The sequence below is a fragment of the Lacerta agilis genome, chromosome 7, assembly GCF_009819535.1.
Source record: "Lacerta agilis isolate rLacAgi1 chromosome 7, rLacAgi1.pri, whole genome shotgun sequence".
Classification (NCBI taxonomy): domain Eukaryota; kingdom Metazoa; phylum Chordata; class Lepidosauria; order Squamata; family Lacertidae; genus Lacerta; species Lacerta agilis.
The window spans coordinates 65,684,539-65,699,421 of NC_046318.1; the positions used below are offsets into that span (position 1 = coordinate 65,684,539).

Here is a 14,883-nt window from a genome sequence, read left to right on the forward strand (position 1 = left end):
AACCGTTATACTGTATTAATTGCTATTCTGACTGCAGAGCCTCCCCTGCACCCCAACCGAAGAACCAGAGAGAGCCTCTCATATCCAGCCCCTGCCCTTCACCCAGACCTGGGAGTGCTTGTGGGGGCAGCAACAGCATAGCCACAATACTGGCTGCTGCAGGATTGAGCCCATTGTCATTATAGCAGAGATAGCAGGAAAGTGGCCCCTGTTTGGGTCTTGTTGAGCAAATTGCTTAGAGGTGCCTGGTTGTTTCCAGTGTACCACCTAGTCTTTAGGTACAGGTAAATGTCAGCTGCTGCGGCCCAAGGCTGTGGACAAGGAATGGTGAAACCTCCACAAGTAGTGAGTGCCTCGTTGTGGGAAGGGACATGCCCACCTGCCATGAAGGAGGCAGCAAGTCACAGGCTGCTCTGAAAGAAGCCCTTCCTTGGAGTGCAAGGACCAGAACCACTATGGGCCAGTTGATAGGTGCACATTTACTTGGAAATGTGTGGAATTTCCTCCTTGCAGACAGATTATGTGCACACTCTCCAGCGGCCCAGTGAATGAGCATAATGGCTGATTCTGCACATTAACCACCCAGCTTATATTCTATTCCCCATAGCATATGTACTCTGTATTGCCTTTTACACTTTTATTGTAGGGCATTCTAGGGATTTTGGAAATTGAAGAGCAAAATAGAAATGCTTTAAGTAAAATAAAACGTTTCCTGGTTGTGCTGACCCACAACATTTTACTGGGAGATGCTAGGGTCATTTTGCCTGTGAAAAATGCCCCCACTTGTGGTTGGGCAGCTAAATATTGACTTGGCTGCCTCCCAACGCTGTGGATGGGAAGTGGGGAAACTGCTACGACAGCAGAGGGGTCCATTCTTTTGACATAACACATAGAGGCTCACATGCTCCTGATATCCTTTGGTCAACTGTAAACAAAATGGCCAGCTGGTGCTCAGGTAAGAAGCAAATGAAAGTAAGGATGTGGTGTTAGAGGTCACACACCAGAACATTGCCACACAGGTGACAAACTGCCCTTAAAAATGGAATAGCTATACAAGCAATGACTGTGGGTGTATAACAGGTTATATTTAGTCATTAGATTTTGTATCAGATGGGTAAATCTGGATTTAACAAATAAAAAGTACAGACTGGCATTTTGATCATGATAATGTTGTGTGGATGGTGCAAAAAAATGTGCATGAGTAGTACTGATTCTGCTGTAAACCTGTCTGGAAGCACTCTAACAGTGCTTGCTTTTCTGTTTGTCCCCACAATGCTTACTCAACTTGTAAACTTTATTTTAAAAGAAAATTTAAATATTGTTATGCTCTCTCCTATGAAATGCAGCATATTTTCTAAGAGTATATATTCGCAGCTATATTTACCACCATTGTATGATTTTCTTTTCAACCATTTTGTGCCAGATCTTGAGCATGAAGCGCTGCATTTTGTGTGTAATGATGTTTTAATATGTAAATCTTGTTAAGGTTGCTAAGAACTTGCATTATGTATATTGCCACTTTCCACTTTAGCATTGGTTTATTTTTAAGCTCAAGATGCAGGAAAACTCTGGTTTTAAAATCCCTGCAATCTGTGGTTGTTCGGTGCTAGAGAAAATGCATTCTGTATAATCTCAGGTGTAGTCTTATGTTACGTCTTCAGACATTGAAGATCTTAAACTTAGCTGTGCTTTGCCCCTAATTATGATAAGCTTGGAGTAGTATAGCTTTATTTTAGAAATGCTAAGTGCTCACAACAAACACAGTTCCCCCCCCCCATTACCATTGATTGAAACCATAAAGAAAATGTTGATGAGAAATTATGAAATATATGGTCTTAGATCTGCTAGTGAATTGCATCTATGTCTCTGTTACATCATTTTATACTGGTTATTATGGGCGGATTCACCTAATGAGCCCTGTGCAAGAGCTTCTATTTGTGTAAGATGGCTTCCCCTCGTTCCGCCCTCCTGCGGCCCCTGAAATTGCCTTGGGGGGTTGAGAGAACCCCCAGAACAGCATCAGGGAGGAGGGGGAGTCATTGTGTCTGGCAAGCAGATATGCTGGGGCAGGTGGAATGTTTGTAATTGTGGCATGTTGAATTCCACTCAGTGTTTCTTATAGTGCTATCCTGAGCATGTCTACTCAGAACTAAGTCCCATTGGTCCACTGGGAATTACTCCCAGATGAGTGTGTATAGGATTGTAACCTTAGTTTTTCATACCTTACGTTAATGGTGGGGAACCTGTGACCCATCAAATGTTGCTGTATCCCTGACTGCTAGCTATGCTGCCAGTGGCTGATGAGAGTCCAACAACATCTGGAGGGAACACAGGTTCCCACCACTGTCTTATAACCAACATTGCACACAGAAAAATGTCTCCCTCTTCTAAATAAGGCAGCTTTTAATGCAAGCCACTTACTATGTGAAACAGGTTGTGTTATTTCTTATTCTGTTGAAAGTATGATTGGTGGAGGAGCATACATAAATTTTAGTTTTTTAATAATGCAATTGCAGATTTAATTTATGCACTGCATATTTAACAGTTCTCATTAGATAAACATGTTTGTGGTGTAAAGCAGTGTTTTATTAAAGTTGTGTGTCCTTGTTTTACTTTTGGTCTTTTAGTTTCCAGCGTGTTGTCTTTTTGGTTTTGTTTTATTGCTTTTTCTTTAATTTTGCTTACCAGAGCCAAAGCCTTAGTAGAAGAACAGCGCCTTTTGTTCCTAGGGTTCAGGTAAAGGCTTCATCTGCCTGACAGAAACTAAAGTTGTGTTCCCCTCTCCCACGTTTTGTTTGACTTGGAAAATGCATAGTAGGAAAATGTCACAGTTTGATCCATTTTCCCATTTTAATTTTAACATGTTGCTTCAAACCATATTAACAAATTTCATATTGTCTTGTGAGCAGCTTGAAACTGCATGGTGATTAGAATACTAAACTAAAATTTAAAGAGACAACTATTTTTTAGTTTTAGTTTTTATCTATATCTAATTAAACAAGCACAGATTTCAGCAATGATAATAACTGTGTGTTGCATAAATACATACCTTGAACTAGAATTAGTTGATCTTATGCTTTGGATGTTTGGCCTCATTGTATCAAGGTTGGTGTCTCTTTAAATCACACATTTTCATTACAAAATTTCCTTTTTTGCATTTTCCAAATGACAGTAGTTCCCTGAGCAGAAGATGGGCAAATAAATTTGTACCTTGTCTAAGGAATGTGTGCCTTGCTTGCGTTTTGACACATTAGTTGAAATATTAAAAACAATAATGATTACAAAACAATTTCCCATAACCACTACGGATGACTATATTCTGATCTTATGTGGGTACAAGTTGTTTGCCTTTTTTCATTAGGAATCCCTTAAGGTACTGTAGATTAACCCTACTATAGGTTGTAAGAATGTCATAATGCTTATCTTGCTTTGCTGCATGCTTACCATTTTATTTATATTTTTTGTATAGAGAACATTACCTGCTTTTGTTACAAAATATTTTTGTGGAAATGCTCATCATTTGTATAAATGCTTTATAAGCTTATTCATTTCATGCTCTTTCACTGCTTAAGAAAATATAAAAATGGAAAGTTCCGAGTTACATGAATTATACTTTTTGTTATTGTTTAGAAAGGAAAGCACTTATTATTTTAAAAGATAACTACATGAAATAGGCCACAGAGAACTTAATGGGAGACAGAGAGTCAAGTCTACATGCAAATCCTAACGTGTTCTCAATTCTTTGGCTAGCATTAAGGCTCATAATGTTCTCAGAATTTATTATGTCACTAAAATGCAAAATTATTATTTCAGAATAAAAAATAAGGGCATGTTTTTGCAAACATTTTCATAACAGAGATTTTGTTAATTTGTGCTGGGTGGACAGCATGGGGGAATGCTAAGATGTATCTAAATCAAGACATATTCAGACAACTGTTCCAGTTCAGCTCCTGCAAGCTCCTCCTCTCTAACTAAAAACCCGATCAAAGGAAAAGAATCTTCAAAAATAATGGGTGATATCTAGTGTTGCATGAGTAGATTTCCACTTGCTCAATGGCACTTCCCCTCCCTTTTCTTCAACTGCATCCCCCACCTAAAAAATCTGCTCTAAGAGAATTGAGGCAAACTCCGAAGCAGATTTTGTTAGCAAGGAGAGGAAGTCCCATTGTGTAATGAGAAGTCTTTTGCTCCATCGGGTGGACATCATTAGATTTCTCCCTTCTGTGTATTATCTAGCCAGTATTGACAATATTGTTCAAATCAGACTACATCTAAGCAGTATGGATATCCTATCTGCATTGAAATAGAAATCACGAAACCAGTACAGCATTTTCTTGATTTTCTACAAATGTAAACTCTCTTAGTCGATTATAACTTCCTAAAATTATTGCTACATTTAAAGGTATATCTAAGTGAATTAGCATTGTTTTGCGTAAATACAAAATGGCATGGCCCTGACAAGGTGGCCAGTCATTCTTTGCAAAGAGTGTGGGCCACAGCTCAGCACTATGGAGAAAGTTCCTGCTTCCATCAAAACAAAGCAAATAGCAAATGACATGTGATAATAATAGTCATAGATCACAATACGATAGCCTCAGTTTTAAATACCCCATTTTGTCATCTCCCCATTCTATTACAGGTCTGTAATGTACACAACTTTATTTCATGGTTTTTCTACATATACTAATCAAAATCTGAAGTAGTCTTTCATTAATTCATATTGCATATAAAAATGTTAGGATATCTGTTGCTCCACACATGCACATATGCAACATATACATAATGAAAGTAAACAACATTGCATATTTTTACATATGTAATATAGTGCTAAGCAGATTATACATACAAAATAAATTTCATCACGTTTATCATTTTGGGCCTTAAGGCTACAAATTAGAATGCCATGAAGTTACCTATACTGTAATAGTAAAACAGATACAGTGGAAGTCTAAAAGTTACATTTACTTTTAAGGATTACTGTATTATGAAAGAAGTGGATTGACTAATGCATAATTTCTCTTTACAGATAAAACTGTGGTATGACAAGGTTGGTCACCAGTTGATAGTCACAATATTGGGTGCAAAGGATCTTCCTTCAAGGGAAGATGGGAGGCCGAGGAATCCCTATGTTAAGATTTACTTTCTTCCTGACAGAAGGTAGGATGAAAAAAAGGCTTAACTACTTTAACTTAAATTTCTGTGAATAAAATAGTAATGTTTGGTAACTAGTGTTGGTCATAATATCTCAGTTATTGTATTTTTGTGAGAGAAGAAATGCCAAATGAGGAGCACACTTGATCAAATATTTGAGGAAGTTGTAAGGGTTAGCTTCTTTGCAGGGAAAAATAAATGATGGTCTTATTAATGGTGGTCAATAAATTTTGAAACTTTTAAGCAGGAGAAGATAAATAATATCACACAGAATTATGTGCCTTTTCAGATTACCATTGTTTATCTGAGTCATAATAACTATGCTTTTCTCAGACATTTGAAAAAGGAATGTTGACTATGGTGGTAGCTTGCAGTAATCCTGGTTAACCCAATGAACAATTATATATATTTCCATAACCCTTAATGAGAATTTGGGAGTGGACAGGGCCATCTTAAGCCTATCCTGCGCCGTGGTGCAAAGATCCCTCTGGCGGCCCCCTCCGTTTCCCAGAGTTGTCAAACTTTTTAAGGGGGGAACACCAATTGTTGACCTTTTTTAAGGAAAGGTTCCCCATAGTTGTTGACTGAACTTGGGAATTCCACAGATTTCACTACAGGGAAGGAGAGGCAAGAGCTGGGGGTGGGGGGAACCTACCCCTTCCTTTACTGGATGAAAAGAGAGAGAGAAAGTGGGACAGAGGAAAGGAGAAGGCATTTAATCCATTGACGGAGAGGAGAGGAGGGTGGTGGTTGGGAAGCTGAGACGGGGTAGAAATAGCGTCGCTCCTCCTGCCCACGCAGGCTTCACAGCCAAGAAGGAAGGACAGCATGAGGTTTTTGTTTTTGTTTTTTTTAACACAAACACACACGCCAACCCTGGTTGCTCCCTGATCCCCTCGAAGTGAGTGGGTGGGTAGGTGCGGTGGGACAGCAGCAGATCGTCCTCGCCCACGACCACACATGCAATGTATGGGGTGTGCATGTGCAGCCCGCTGCATTTTGCAATGCTACTTAAAGGGAGAAATAAAAGTGCACTTGGGCATAGCTAAGGATGGGTCTGCTTCCCTTCTGCCTGCCGGGAAGCCGCCGCACTGGAAAGAGAGAGACGGAGTCCTCGCTTGCTGGGCGGGGAGCTTTGACAGGGAGCTGCTGGGAGACGCTCCAGCATCCCCGTCGAAACCGTTCCCACCCACATCTTTGGGGCTCCCCTCCCGCGCTCAGGCGCTCCTGCCTTGCACAGGAGGCTTAGGAGGCAAGCTGCACAGGCCACACAACTGAACAAAGGAGAGTGCAGCTAGGAAAGAGGGAGGAGCAGGAGGGCAAAAGCAAGCCAGCAGCGTGACTGAGAGAGAGACCGCAGCACGGGAAAGGAGGAGGAGGAACCTCACATGTGCCTCCTTTCGTTTCATTCCCATCTCCATGAAGACCTCGGCTCCCAAAGAGGGTGCACGAGGGGAGGGTTGCTATGCGCTGCGCTCACTCAGCTGCGCAGTTTAGAGAAGCGAGCGCGCACACACACCCCAACCTCACAACACCGCAAGCAAGCAACTATTGTGTCGCACAGGGCTCAGGAGCGCTGTGCGTGCACTGGGCAAGCGGATTCTAGGAAAATAAGAAGCCGCCGGCAAAGCCGCACAGCTCCCCCACTCGCTGGGTGCCCCTTAGAGGCCAGTGCTGTGGCGCAATGTTATAGGAAAGACGGCTCTGGGAGTGGGTGTTGAGAGTTAAAGAGAGATTTTACAGGGTCTTCAGTGGCAGAGAGTGGCAGAAAAATATGATGATTCAGAAGAACCCCACACTGTCCTACAGGCCTTCTAGATTGGTAAAGGCTGCACATGCACACTGCCCTCCTAGTGCAATTAGAAATGTGAGTGGCAGAATGAATGCAAGTGGCCTACTGCTTGCTTTTCTTCAGCAAGCACAAGAGCATGTCTACTATCTGACCTTGAAGTCATCGAAGAAGTTTGAGCAGATGGCCTGCTTGACGATCTTTGTTATGGGTCCAAAGCTAAAGCAGTGGGGAGCAAGTGGAGTCCCATTGGCCTTGAACTCATTGCAAGAGCCAGAACACCTTGGCGGTGCTTTTTGCTAAAGCCCAAGAGAAAGAAATTGTGGCAGGAGTGGGAGAGATGCCAAATCTTAGTACAGTGCAAAGGCCTCAGGTTACAAACGCTTCAGGTTACAAACTCTGCTAACCTGGAAGAGTTGAGAACTTTGCCCCACCCAGGATGAGAATGGAAATCATGTGCCGGCAGCGCAGTGGCAGCAAGAGGCCCCATTAGCAAAAGCACGCCTCTAGTTAAGAACAGTTTCAGGTTTAGAACAGACCTCCGGAATGAATTAAGTTCGTAACTACAGGTACCACAGTAATTCCCTATTTATATAACCATCAGTTGATCAACCTCTTAATTATGGTCAGTGATCAGTAAAAAGAATAACTTTGTATAACTACTTTGTATAATCTAACTAGCCCCTGCCACTGAAAGCCCTGTGTAAGAACTTCTGCTTGTTCAGTAGGGCTTTCCCCACCTGTCTTCCCCCCCACATGCCCTGAAATCCTATCTGGAGAGAGTCAGAATGACCCCCAGAACAGCATGTGGTATGGGAGGAGAGGGAGAATCATTCAAGCGGCTAAGCAGAGATGTTTGTGCAAATGGAAAAAATGGAAGAGCACAGTGTCACTTAGATGTTTTCCTGCTTTGCTTTGCTTTGCTTTGCTTTGCTTTGCTTTGCTTTGCTTTGCTTTGCTGTGTGTGATTTCAGTTTTTTAGAACTCCATATTTCTTGGAACGTGCAATTTTCAACCAACTATGAATTCTTATAACTATCCAAATTAGGTATTTTAAACCTGAGACATAATTGCAACATTTTGTTTTTGAATCTTGTGGTAATTTTGATACTAGTTTGCAATATGCTGATGGGACGCTGGTGGCCTGGGGCTTGCCAATCAGAAGGTTGGCGGTTCGAATCCCCGCAACGGGATGAGCTCCCGTTGTTCAGTCCCTGCTCCTGCCAACCTAGGAGTTCAAAAGCACAAAGTGCAAGTAGATAAATAGATACTGCTCCAGCGGGAAGGTAAATGGCATTTCTGTGCGCTGCTCTGGTTTGCCAGAAGCAGTTTAGTCCCTTGGCCAGTAAAGCGAGATGAGCGTTGCAACCCCAGAGTCGTTCGCAACTGGACCTAACAGTTGGGGACCCTTTACCTTTACCTTGCAATATGCTGAAGGAGTCAGTGTTCATAGAAAAAAAGGTTTTAATAATATATTTTAAAAGTGGGCCAGTTAAAAGGCACTGCTGTGATATCTTTATCAGAAAGCATTTTTCCAAGCATTTTACCATCTGTAGGTATATCATATACGTATACTGTACTATGCATGTATAGAAGAAATGCAATTTGTTTTATTATTAATTATTAGGAAGGTGCCAGAATGTGCATACTTTGAAATTATAGTGCTGTATATTTCCTTTTTATAATTTTCACAGGTGTTGCTTTTCTTTTAAGGCAAATAGTGTAGATGTTTTCCTTTAATTACTCTGGGTATTTCCTTTCAAGTTCAAAAGTAAAAGTAGCTTGTTCCATTGAATTTGTTTTCTTCTAACAGTGAAGCAGTCTCTCCCCTGCCCCCTCCCCGAAGAATAAGCTTAGTAGGCAAAAATAAATCTCTTTTATATGGAAAAATAACCTGCTAGAAATAAAGTGCAATTAAACAACTCAAGCATTTAATTAGGTGAGGCTGTGAAGTTCTGACTAAACAAATTATACAGGAAAAACTTGTCCAATATAACCTAGTTCAATTCTCCAAAGTAAACAAATCTTTAGTGTCTAAAATAAAGTCATTAAGGCTACATTAAAAAATCCACATATTCCAAAGTTTAGTGAAAATAAGAGAGCTACTCTGAAGTAAGTTGTTTGATTCTGTCATTAGGTAAGCTCCAGAGAGCCAGTTCTTTTATCAACTTAGATTAAGTTGTGCCAGTGATAATAAATCTTGTCTTGAGGTGCTGTTTTAAAAATAAACTTAGCAGGAGTTTATACATAGGTGTATTAGTAATTTCAGTAGGGAAGAAACCATGTTCATCTTTTACAATAATACTAAAAGAATGTTCTGTGGCTCCTTAAAGACTAACTGCATTTTATTTGGAATACACATGAAAGTTTACTCTGCAATAATGTTATAAGTCACTTTGGGCACAATTCTGTGGAAAATTAGCCTACAAATAAAGAGATGAAGATGATGAAGATGAACATGTTCATTGTGTAAACAAGTAGACCAAGGATTAGATCCAAAGGACTGTACACTAGTTTTGCATACCTATTAAGGAGGCACTGGATTTCTCAAAAAGCACTCCCAAGTGCCAAATGGCAAACCATTTTTGGAACTGGAATGTTAATTGTTTCTAGTATGTCACCTGATTCTGCTGTTTTAAGAAACAAGTAAACTAATGTCATTAGATATGTGTAAAAATACTATTTGGATACTGACCTGTGCCTGAAATATGAAGCTAACTGTATAATCCTATGAAGTATTAAATTAACAACACAGTCATATACAGTCCTACACACTAGGGCAGCCAATGTGCTGCCCTCCAGATATTACTGGACTCAACTTCCACCACCTTTGACCATTGGCTGTGCTGTTTGGACTTACTGGGATTTGGAATCTGAAAACATATGGAGGGCACCATGTTGGCTACCCTGCACACTGGGTTGCATTAAGTGTTAGTCATACTCAGAGTATTCCCAATGAAATTAATAGGCATGACTAACATAGGTACATTAATTTCAGTGGATTTATTCTCATTTATTTGGCTAGAACCCACTAACTGGGGGTAAGCCCCTTTGAACACTCAAAGGATTTCAGGCTGAAAAGCATTACTTCAAACAATATAAGGAACATGCCTACATAAAGAAAAGTATTGGGGCTTTGTGAGCATTCATTTATATTTGTTGTATATATTTGCAAAGAAGTTTCTGAAGGCAAGTCACAAGCAAGCCTTGTCATCTTCTTCTGGCAGCCATTTGTTTTATAAATCACATATTAAATAGAATAGCAACACCTTTAATTTATACTTCTCAATTGCAGTGATAAGAACAAAAGAAGAACAAAAACAGTAAAGAAAACTTTGGAGCCCAAATGGAACCAAACATTCATTTATTCTCCAGTTCATCGGAGAGAATTTCGAGAACGAATGTTGGAAATTACTCTTTGGGACCAAGCACGTGTTCGTGAGGAAGAAAGTGAATTTTTAGGAGAGGTATTCAAAGCATTTTAAGTAGACTATTAAGAGTTATTGGGGGGGGGGGGATCAAAAATATATTTAATGCAATTTTTGTTGGGCAGAGTAATCCTGTGGGGTTGTTGACATAAACAGCCACTGAGATTTCTTCTCCCCTTCTGCATTTCTGTGAACTGCTGCTCTGTTCTGTGGTCCTGTGTTATGCTGTCATGGGTAGTTTTTTATTACTTAATGTAAAATGTACTTGTTTTTAATTATGATTGCAGGGTCCAGGTTGGTTTGTATGGGGAGGGACAGTCCTTGAGGTATTGCGTTCCTGAGTCATTTAAGGCTTCATAGGTCAAAACCAGCATTTTTAATTGGGCCTGGAAACTAATTGGCAGCCAGTGCAGTCAGACTAAGATCAGCGTAATATGCTCAAACCATCATGCCCTTGTGAGCAATCTGGCTGCTAAATTCTACACCAGCTAAAGTTCCCAAGCCATCTTCAGAGTTAGCTCTACATATAATGCATAGCAGTAATCTAACCAGAAACTCAATTTACTTTCTAAGCCAGAGAAGAATTTCTTGAGGATATACCTGTAGTGCTTAATTTCTAATGAAGTTCAGTTTTTGAGCTAGGTAAATACAATTTTTGGCAACATCAGTAATCCTCATCTAGTTGGGGTAATTTGAGGATAGGTTGCACTTTTAGTCACATTTACTCTTTCTGACTTAAACACATTTTTACTGCATTGTTCCTTGTATTGATTTCTAATACAGAGATTCGTTATGAAACTAAAGTGGCCATTAAATTTTCATGATATGCTGGAAATATGTGACTACAACGTAATGTAGACTTTATGAAACATTTATGGTGCAAGTGGTGCTTTGCACTGTGACATGTTTTATTCTCTTTTTAGATTCTAATTGAATTAGAAACAGCACTGCTGGATGATGAGCCTCATTGGTACAAACTTCAGACACATGATGTCTCCTCCTTGCCACTTCCCCACCCTTCACCGTATTTGCCACGCCGACAGCTTCATGGAGAGAGTCCCACGCGAAGGTTGCAAAGTAGGTTTTCCATTCTATTAAAGGCATATTCATTTCTGTGTGGAATAAAATGCATTTCTTCTAGGTGAGAAATGCATACAATGAAAAACCAGCATCTGTAATTTTGATCTCTTCTTGACTTCCGTATTTTAACTGAACTTTATTGATGGAGAGTCATACTTATATTAAGAAACATCATGTTTGCCTCCTCTGGTTTCTTTTCCTTCTCATAGCCATACAATCATGTATGAAAAATATTGATATAATGCATTTTGTATATCATTCATTAGCCTTTGCAACAGCTAATATGCACTTCATAATGGTGAATATTTATAATTTAAGGATTCATGCACAAACATCTGCAGGAGAATAGAATGCTTCAAATCATGAAATGCTGAAATTTGATTACTAAACAGACAGTTAATCTACCTCTAATGCAACTTTCCTAAATGAGACTTCTGCTTCTATATGTGATTTCCTCACACACAAATTGAGCAGAATGAGGAGATGTAATCCTCAAGTGATACAGTGAATTATACTACTTCAGACTGCAGGGGTACGAGTCACATTTTTGAATCTGCCCCCATATAAACAAAGTTCTATGCAAAAATTACTCTTGACTGTTTACAAGTTTTTCCCCCTTTTTACATGGGGACCAATAAAATGTGACCCTCACCTGCAAACTGAAGTGATATGTTCTATTCTACCATCTCAGGACTTTACAGTTCATTGACTACATCATTCTGTTGCATGTGTAGAAAAAGGCCAAATAAACTAAAAAACAACAAGAAAACTTGCAACTTCAAGGAGTTCAGTACAAAACTAACCTGAGACAGATTACACTTCACTTCCCAAAGCCTGATGAACAAGGCACATCTTCCTCCTAAAAAGTATAATTTTGAGATGAGATGCACCTCAGTGGATAGGTAGTTTCCAAATGTTGGAATTGCTAAAGTATTAGACATGGTACTGAGATGGAACCCCATGTTACAAGGCAGCAGCAACAAAATAGCAGTTGCTTGCAACAAACTGGAGAGAGCTTCATATGAAATCATAGAATTGTAGTGTTGGAAGGGATGTTGCATGTTAAATTTCCTAGAAACATCTGGCTGACCACTGTTGGAATCAGAATGCTAGACTAGCTGGATCTTTGGCCAAAGCAAAATAATGATATACATTATATCTTCTTCATATGTCCACATATTTTTTTTCTCTTATATGAAATTGGTGTTTTGGGCATGTTTTGTTAATTTGCATGTTTGAATGGGTTCTGCGCAGGTGATATGACTATAATTTGTATTGTAATGCATGGATAAGTTATTTGAGGCTGCAATCCTATGCACACTTACTTGGGAGGAAATCACATTGAACTTGGGGAACTTTTGAGAAAACATGCACAGCATATACATAGGATTTGAACAGTAAATCAGCAAGAATGTTAGAGGGCTGTTAAAGTAAAACAAAACTGTGAAGACAGGTAGGATGAATAGGAAAAGGGGAAGCCCCCCTTTGCTCATGGTCAAAGAAGCAGAGGCAGATGTCCACAGGTTTTAATTAACTATGTCAGCTGGGGAATGGACTCTGAAATCAACATATCTAAAGGCTTTGCAACCTTTCTGTTCTTTTAAGGGTCCTATTCCTGTGACAGCTATATGACTGCTGGGAAAGTAATAGGTGTAGCTTATTGCCAATAAATTTCATGTGGGACAGCCCTGTTAGAAAACTTCAGTTGCTATAAAATAAAGCAAATAGATTTGCTGGTTGGGACTAGGCCTATGGAAAGCATTACCAGCATGTCTGTAGGCTGCTGCATTGGTTTTCAGCTCATTTCTAAGAATGATTCAAGGTGTTGGACTTCAACTTCAATGTCTTGAGATTGAGTACCTTGAGGTCTGCCTGCTCCAGTATAAACTTTCTTTTTAAAAAATCATTTTTATTGAATTTTCCACTTTAACAAACCAATCAAATCACATTAAATATTCCAAATTGTACATAAACATATCAAATAGTCCAAATAATCTGCCAAATCGTAAGTTTTTGTACTTCCCATGCTTCAAACTTGGAGGGCTCTGATCAGCATCAAATTTCTGTTGTATTCCATAGTCCTTTCTGATGATTCCCCTAGTTCTTTCTGATATTATCCTTCATTCTTTCACAGCCTCTGAGTTGTTCCCACAAGCGAGATAAAAGAAACCAAGATATGTTACTGTGTGGATTTAATGTCTGTGATTCTCTCATAAATTGCAGTGCCTCCTCACATGTTGATGCTTCTGTTAAATCCAAAGATCCTTGTAGCTGGCAGCCGCCATCTCACACAGTTCTGACAGAATCCAAACTAAGCGACAGCTCAATAACTTTTCGAGACCGGCTGCTTCAAACATCAGCCTTTTCAGGGGAGGATTACCAAGTCAAGCTGGACATACAAATGTAATGAGATATTAGATATTAAAGGCTCACCTCCCCCTATGACTTTGTAGTTCCGCAGCCCGGTCTTGATCTTCAACATGGCGGATTCCTAATTAGAGCTGCATCATTCCCCACAAAGCAATAAATGTCCAGGAAACCATCCAAAATCCCTTAATAAGACATTCAATGGCTAACGAGGTTCTGCCTCTGCCTAGTATCCACATATTGGAGAACCTTTTATCCTCTTCCAAGCAAATCCAACATCAGACGCCTTATTATATAATATTTTCATTTCCACACATTTTAAAATTTTGAAGCCATATTATGTCCACGAATATCAAACTTTCAAGTCTTGCTTGTTATAAATGATGAAAACAGTCCTTCTTGGAGGGGTTTTGCCCAGTAATATAATGAAATAAAACAAAGTACAGTAACAAGGAGAGCTCACCCCCCCCCCCTCTTTCCATCCTGTTCCCACATGCCAATTAGATGTTAAACCTTCTTCCTCTCAATATTCTTTAGCACTTCAGAGGCTGGGTTGTTTAGCAAAATTTCATCCCTCCTCGTTTGAAGCATGTCCAAATCTTAAATCCAATTTTTCATCTTAAGAAATGAAATGGAGCTTGTGGCGCTCGCGAGAGACAGTGTCCAGGAGAGCCAGATTCTCTCATCCAGTGCCCCCCAGCCCCAAAATTGAAGCCGAGTTAATGAGCAACTGTGGATGAGGCAGTGTCTTCCCATTACCCCTGGGAAGATTTGGGAGGCTGATTACTCCCATCTCAGCCTCTAATTACCCTGTGAGAATTGGAGCGATGAAATTTTTCAGCCATCATCCATGGCGCCTTATGTGGAAGTCACTCCAATATAAACTTTCAAAACAACAAGGGCCTTCTTGGATTCCTCCTGCCTTCAGAGATAAGGCGGGTATTGATTGGAAGTAGAGTCCTTTCAGTTGTAGGATCCTAACTTTGTTACGTCCTCTCCAGGGGGACTTGCCGAGGAGTCAAAACAAAATAAAAAATAAAAAAATTCCTTCCAGTAAGAACCGTAGCT

General features: G+C 39.9%; 1 protein-coding gene across 7 annotated transcripts in view; it reads left to right on the top strand.

Moving 5' to 3' along the window:
• The window catches only part of RIMS2 (regulating synaptic membrane exocytosis 2), a 355,451-nt gene that overhangs the window by 191,640 nt on the left and 148,928 nt on the right, over positions 1–14,883 (top strand). For 5 of the 7 annotated variants that reach the window (XM_033155716.1, XM_033155722.1, XM_033155723.1 and 2 more), the window contains 3 exons: positions 5,027–5,157; positions 10,236–10,407; positions 11,292–11,445. In XM_033155716.1, the coding sequence (XP_033011607.1) occupies positions 5,027–5,157; positions 10,236–10,407; positions 11,292–11,445 (457 nt within the window). Of the gene's footprint in view, positions 1–2,688; positions 2,737–5,026; positions 5,158–10,235; positions 10,408–11,291; positions 11,446–14,883 lie in introns of all 7 variants that reach the window. The other 2 variants (XM_033155715.1, XM_033155724.1) reach the window with 1 other exon arrangement.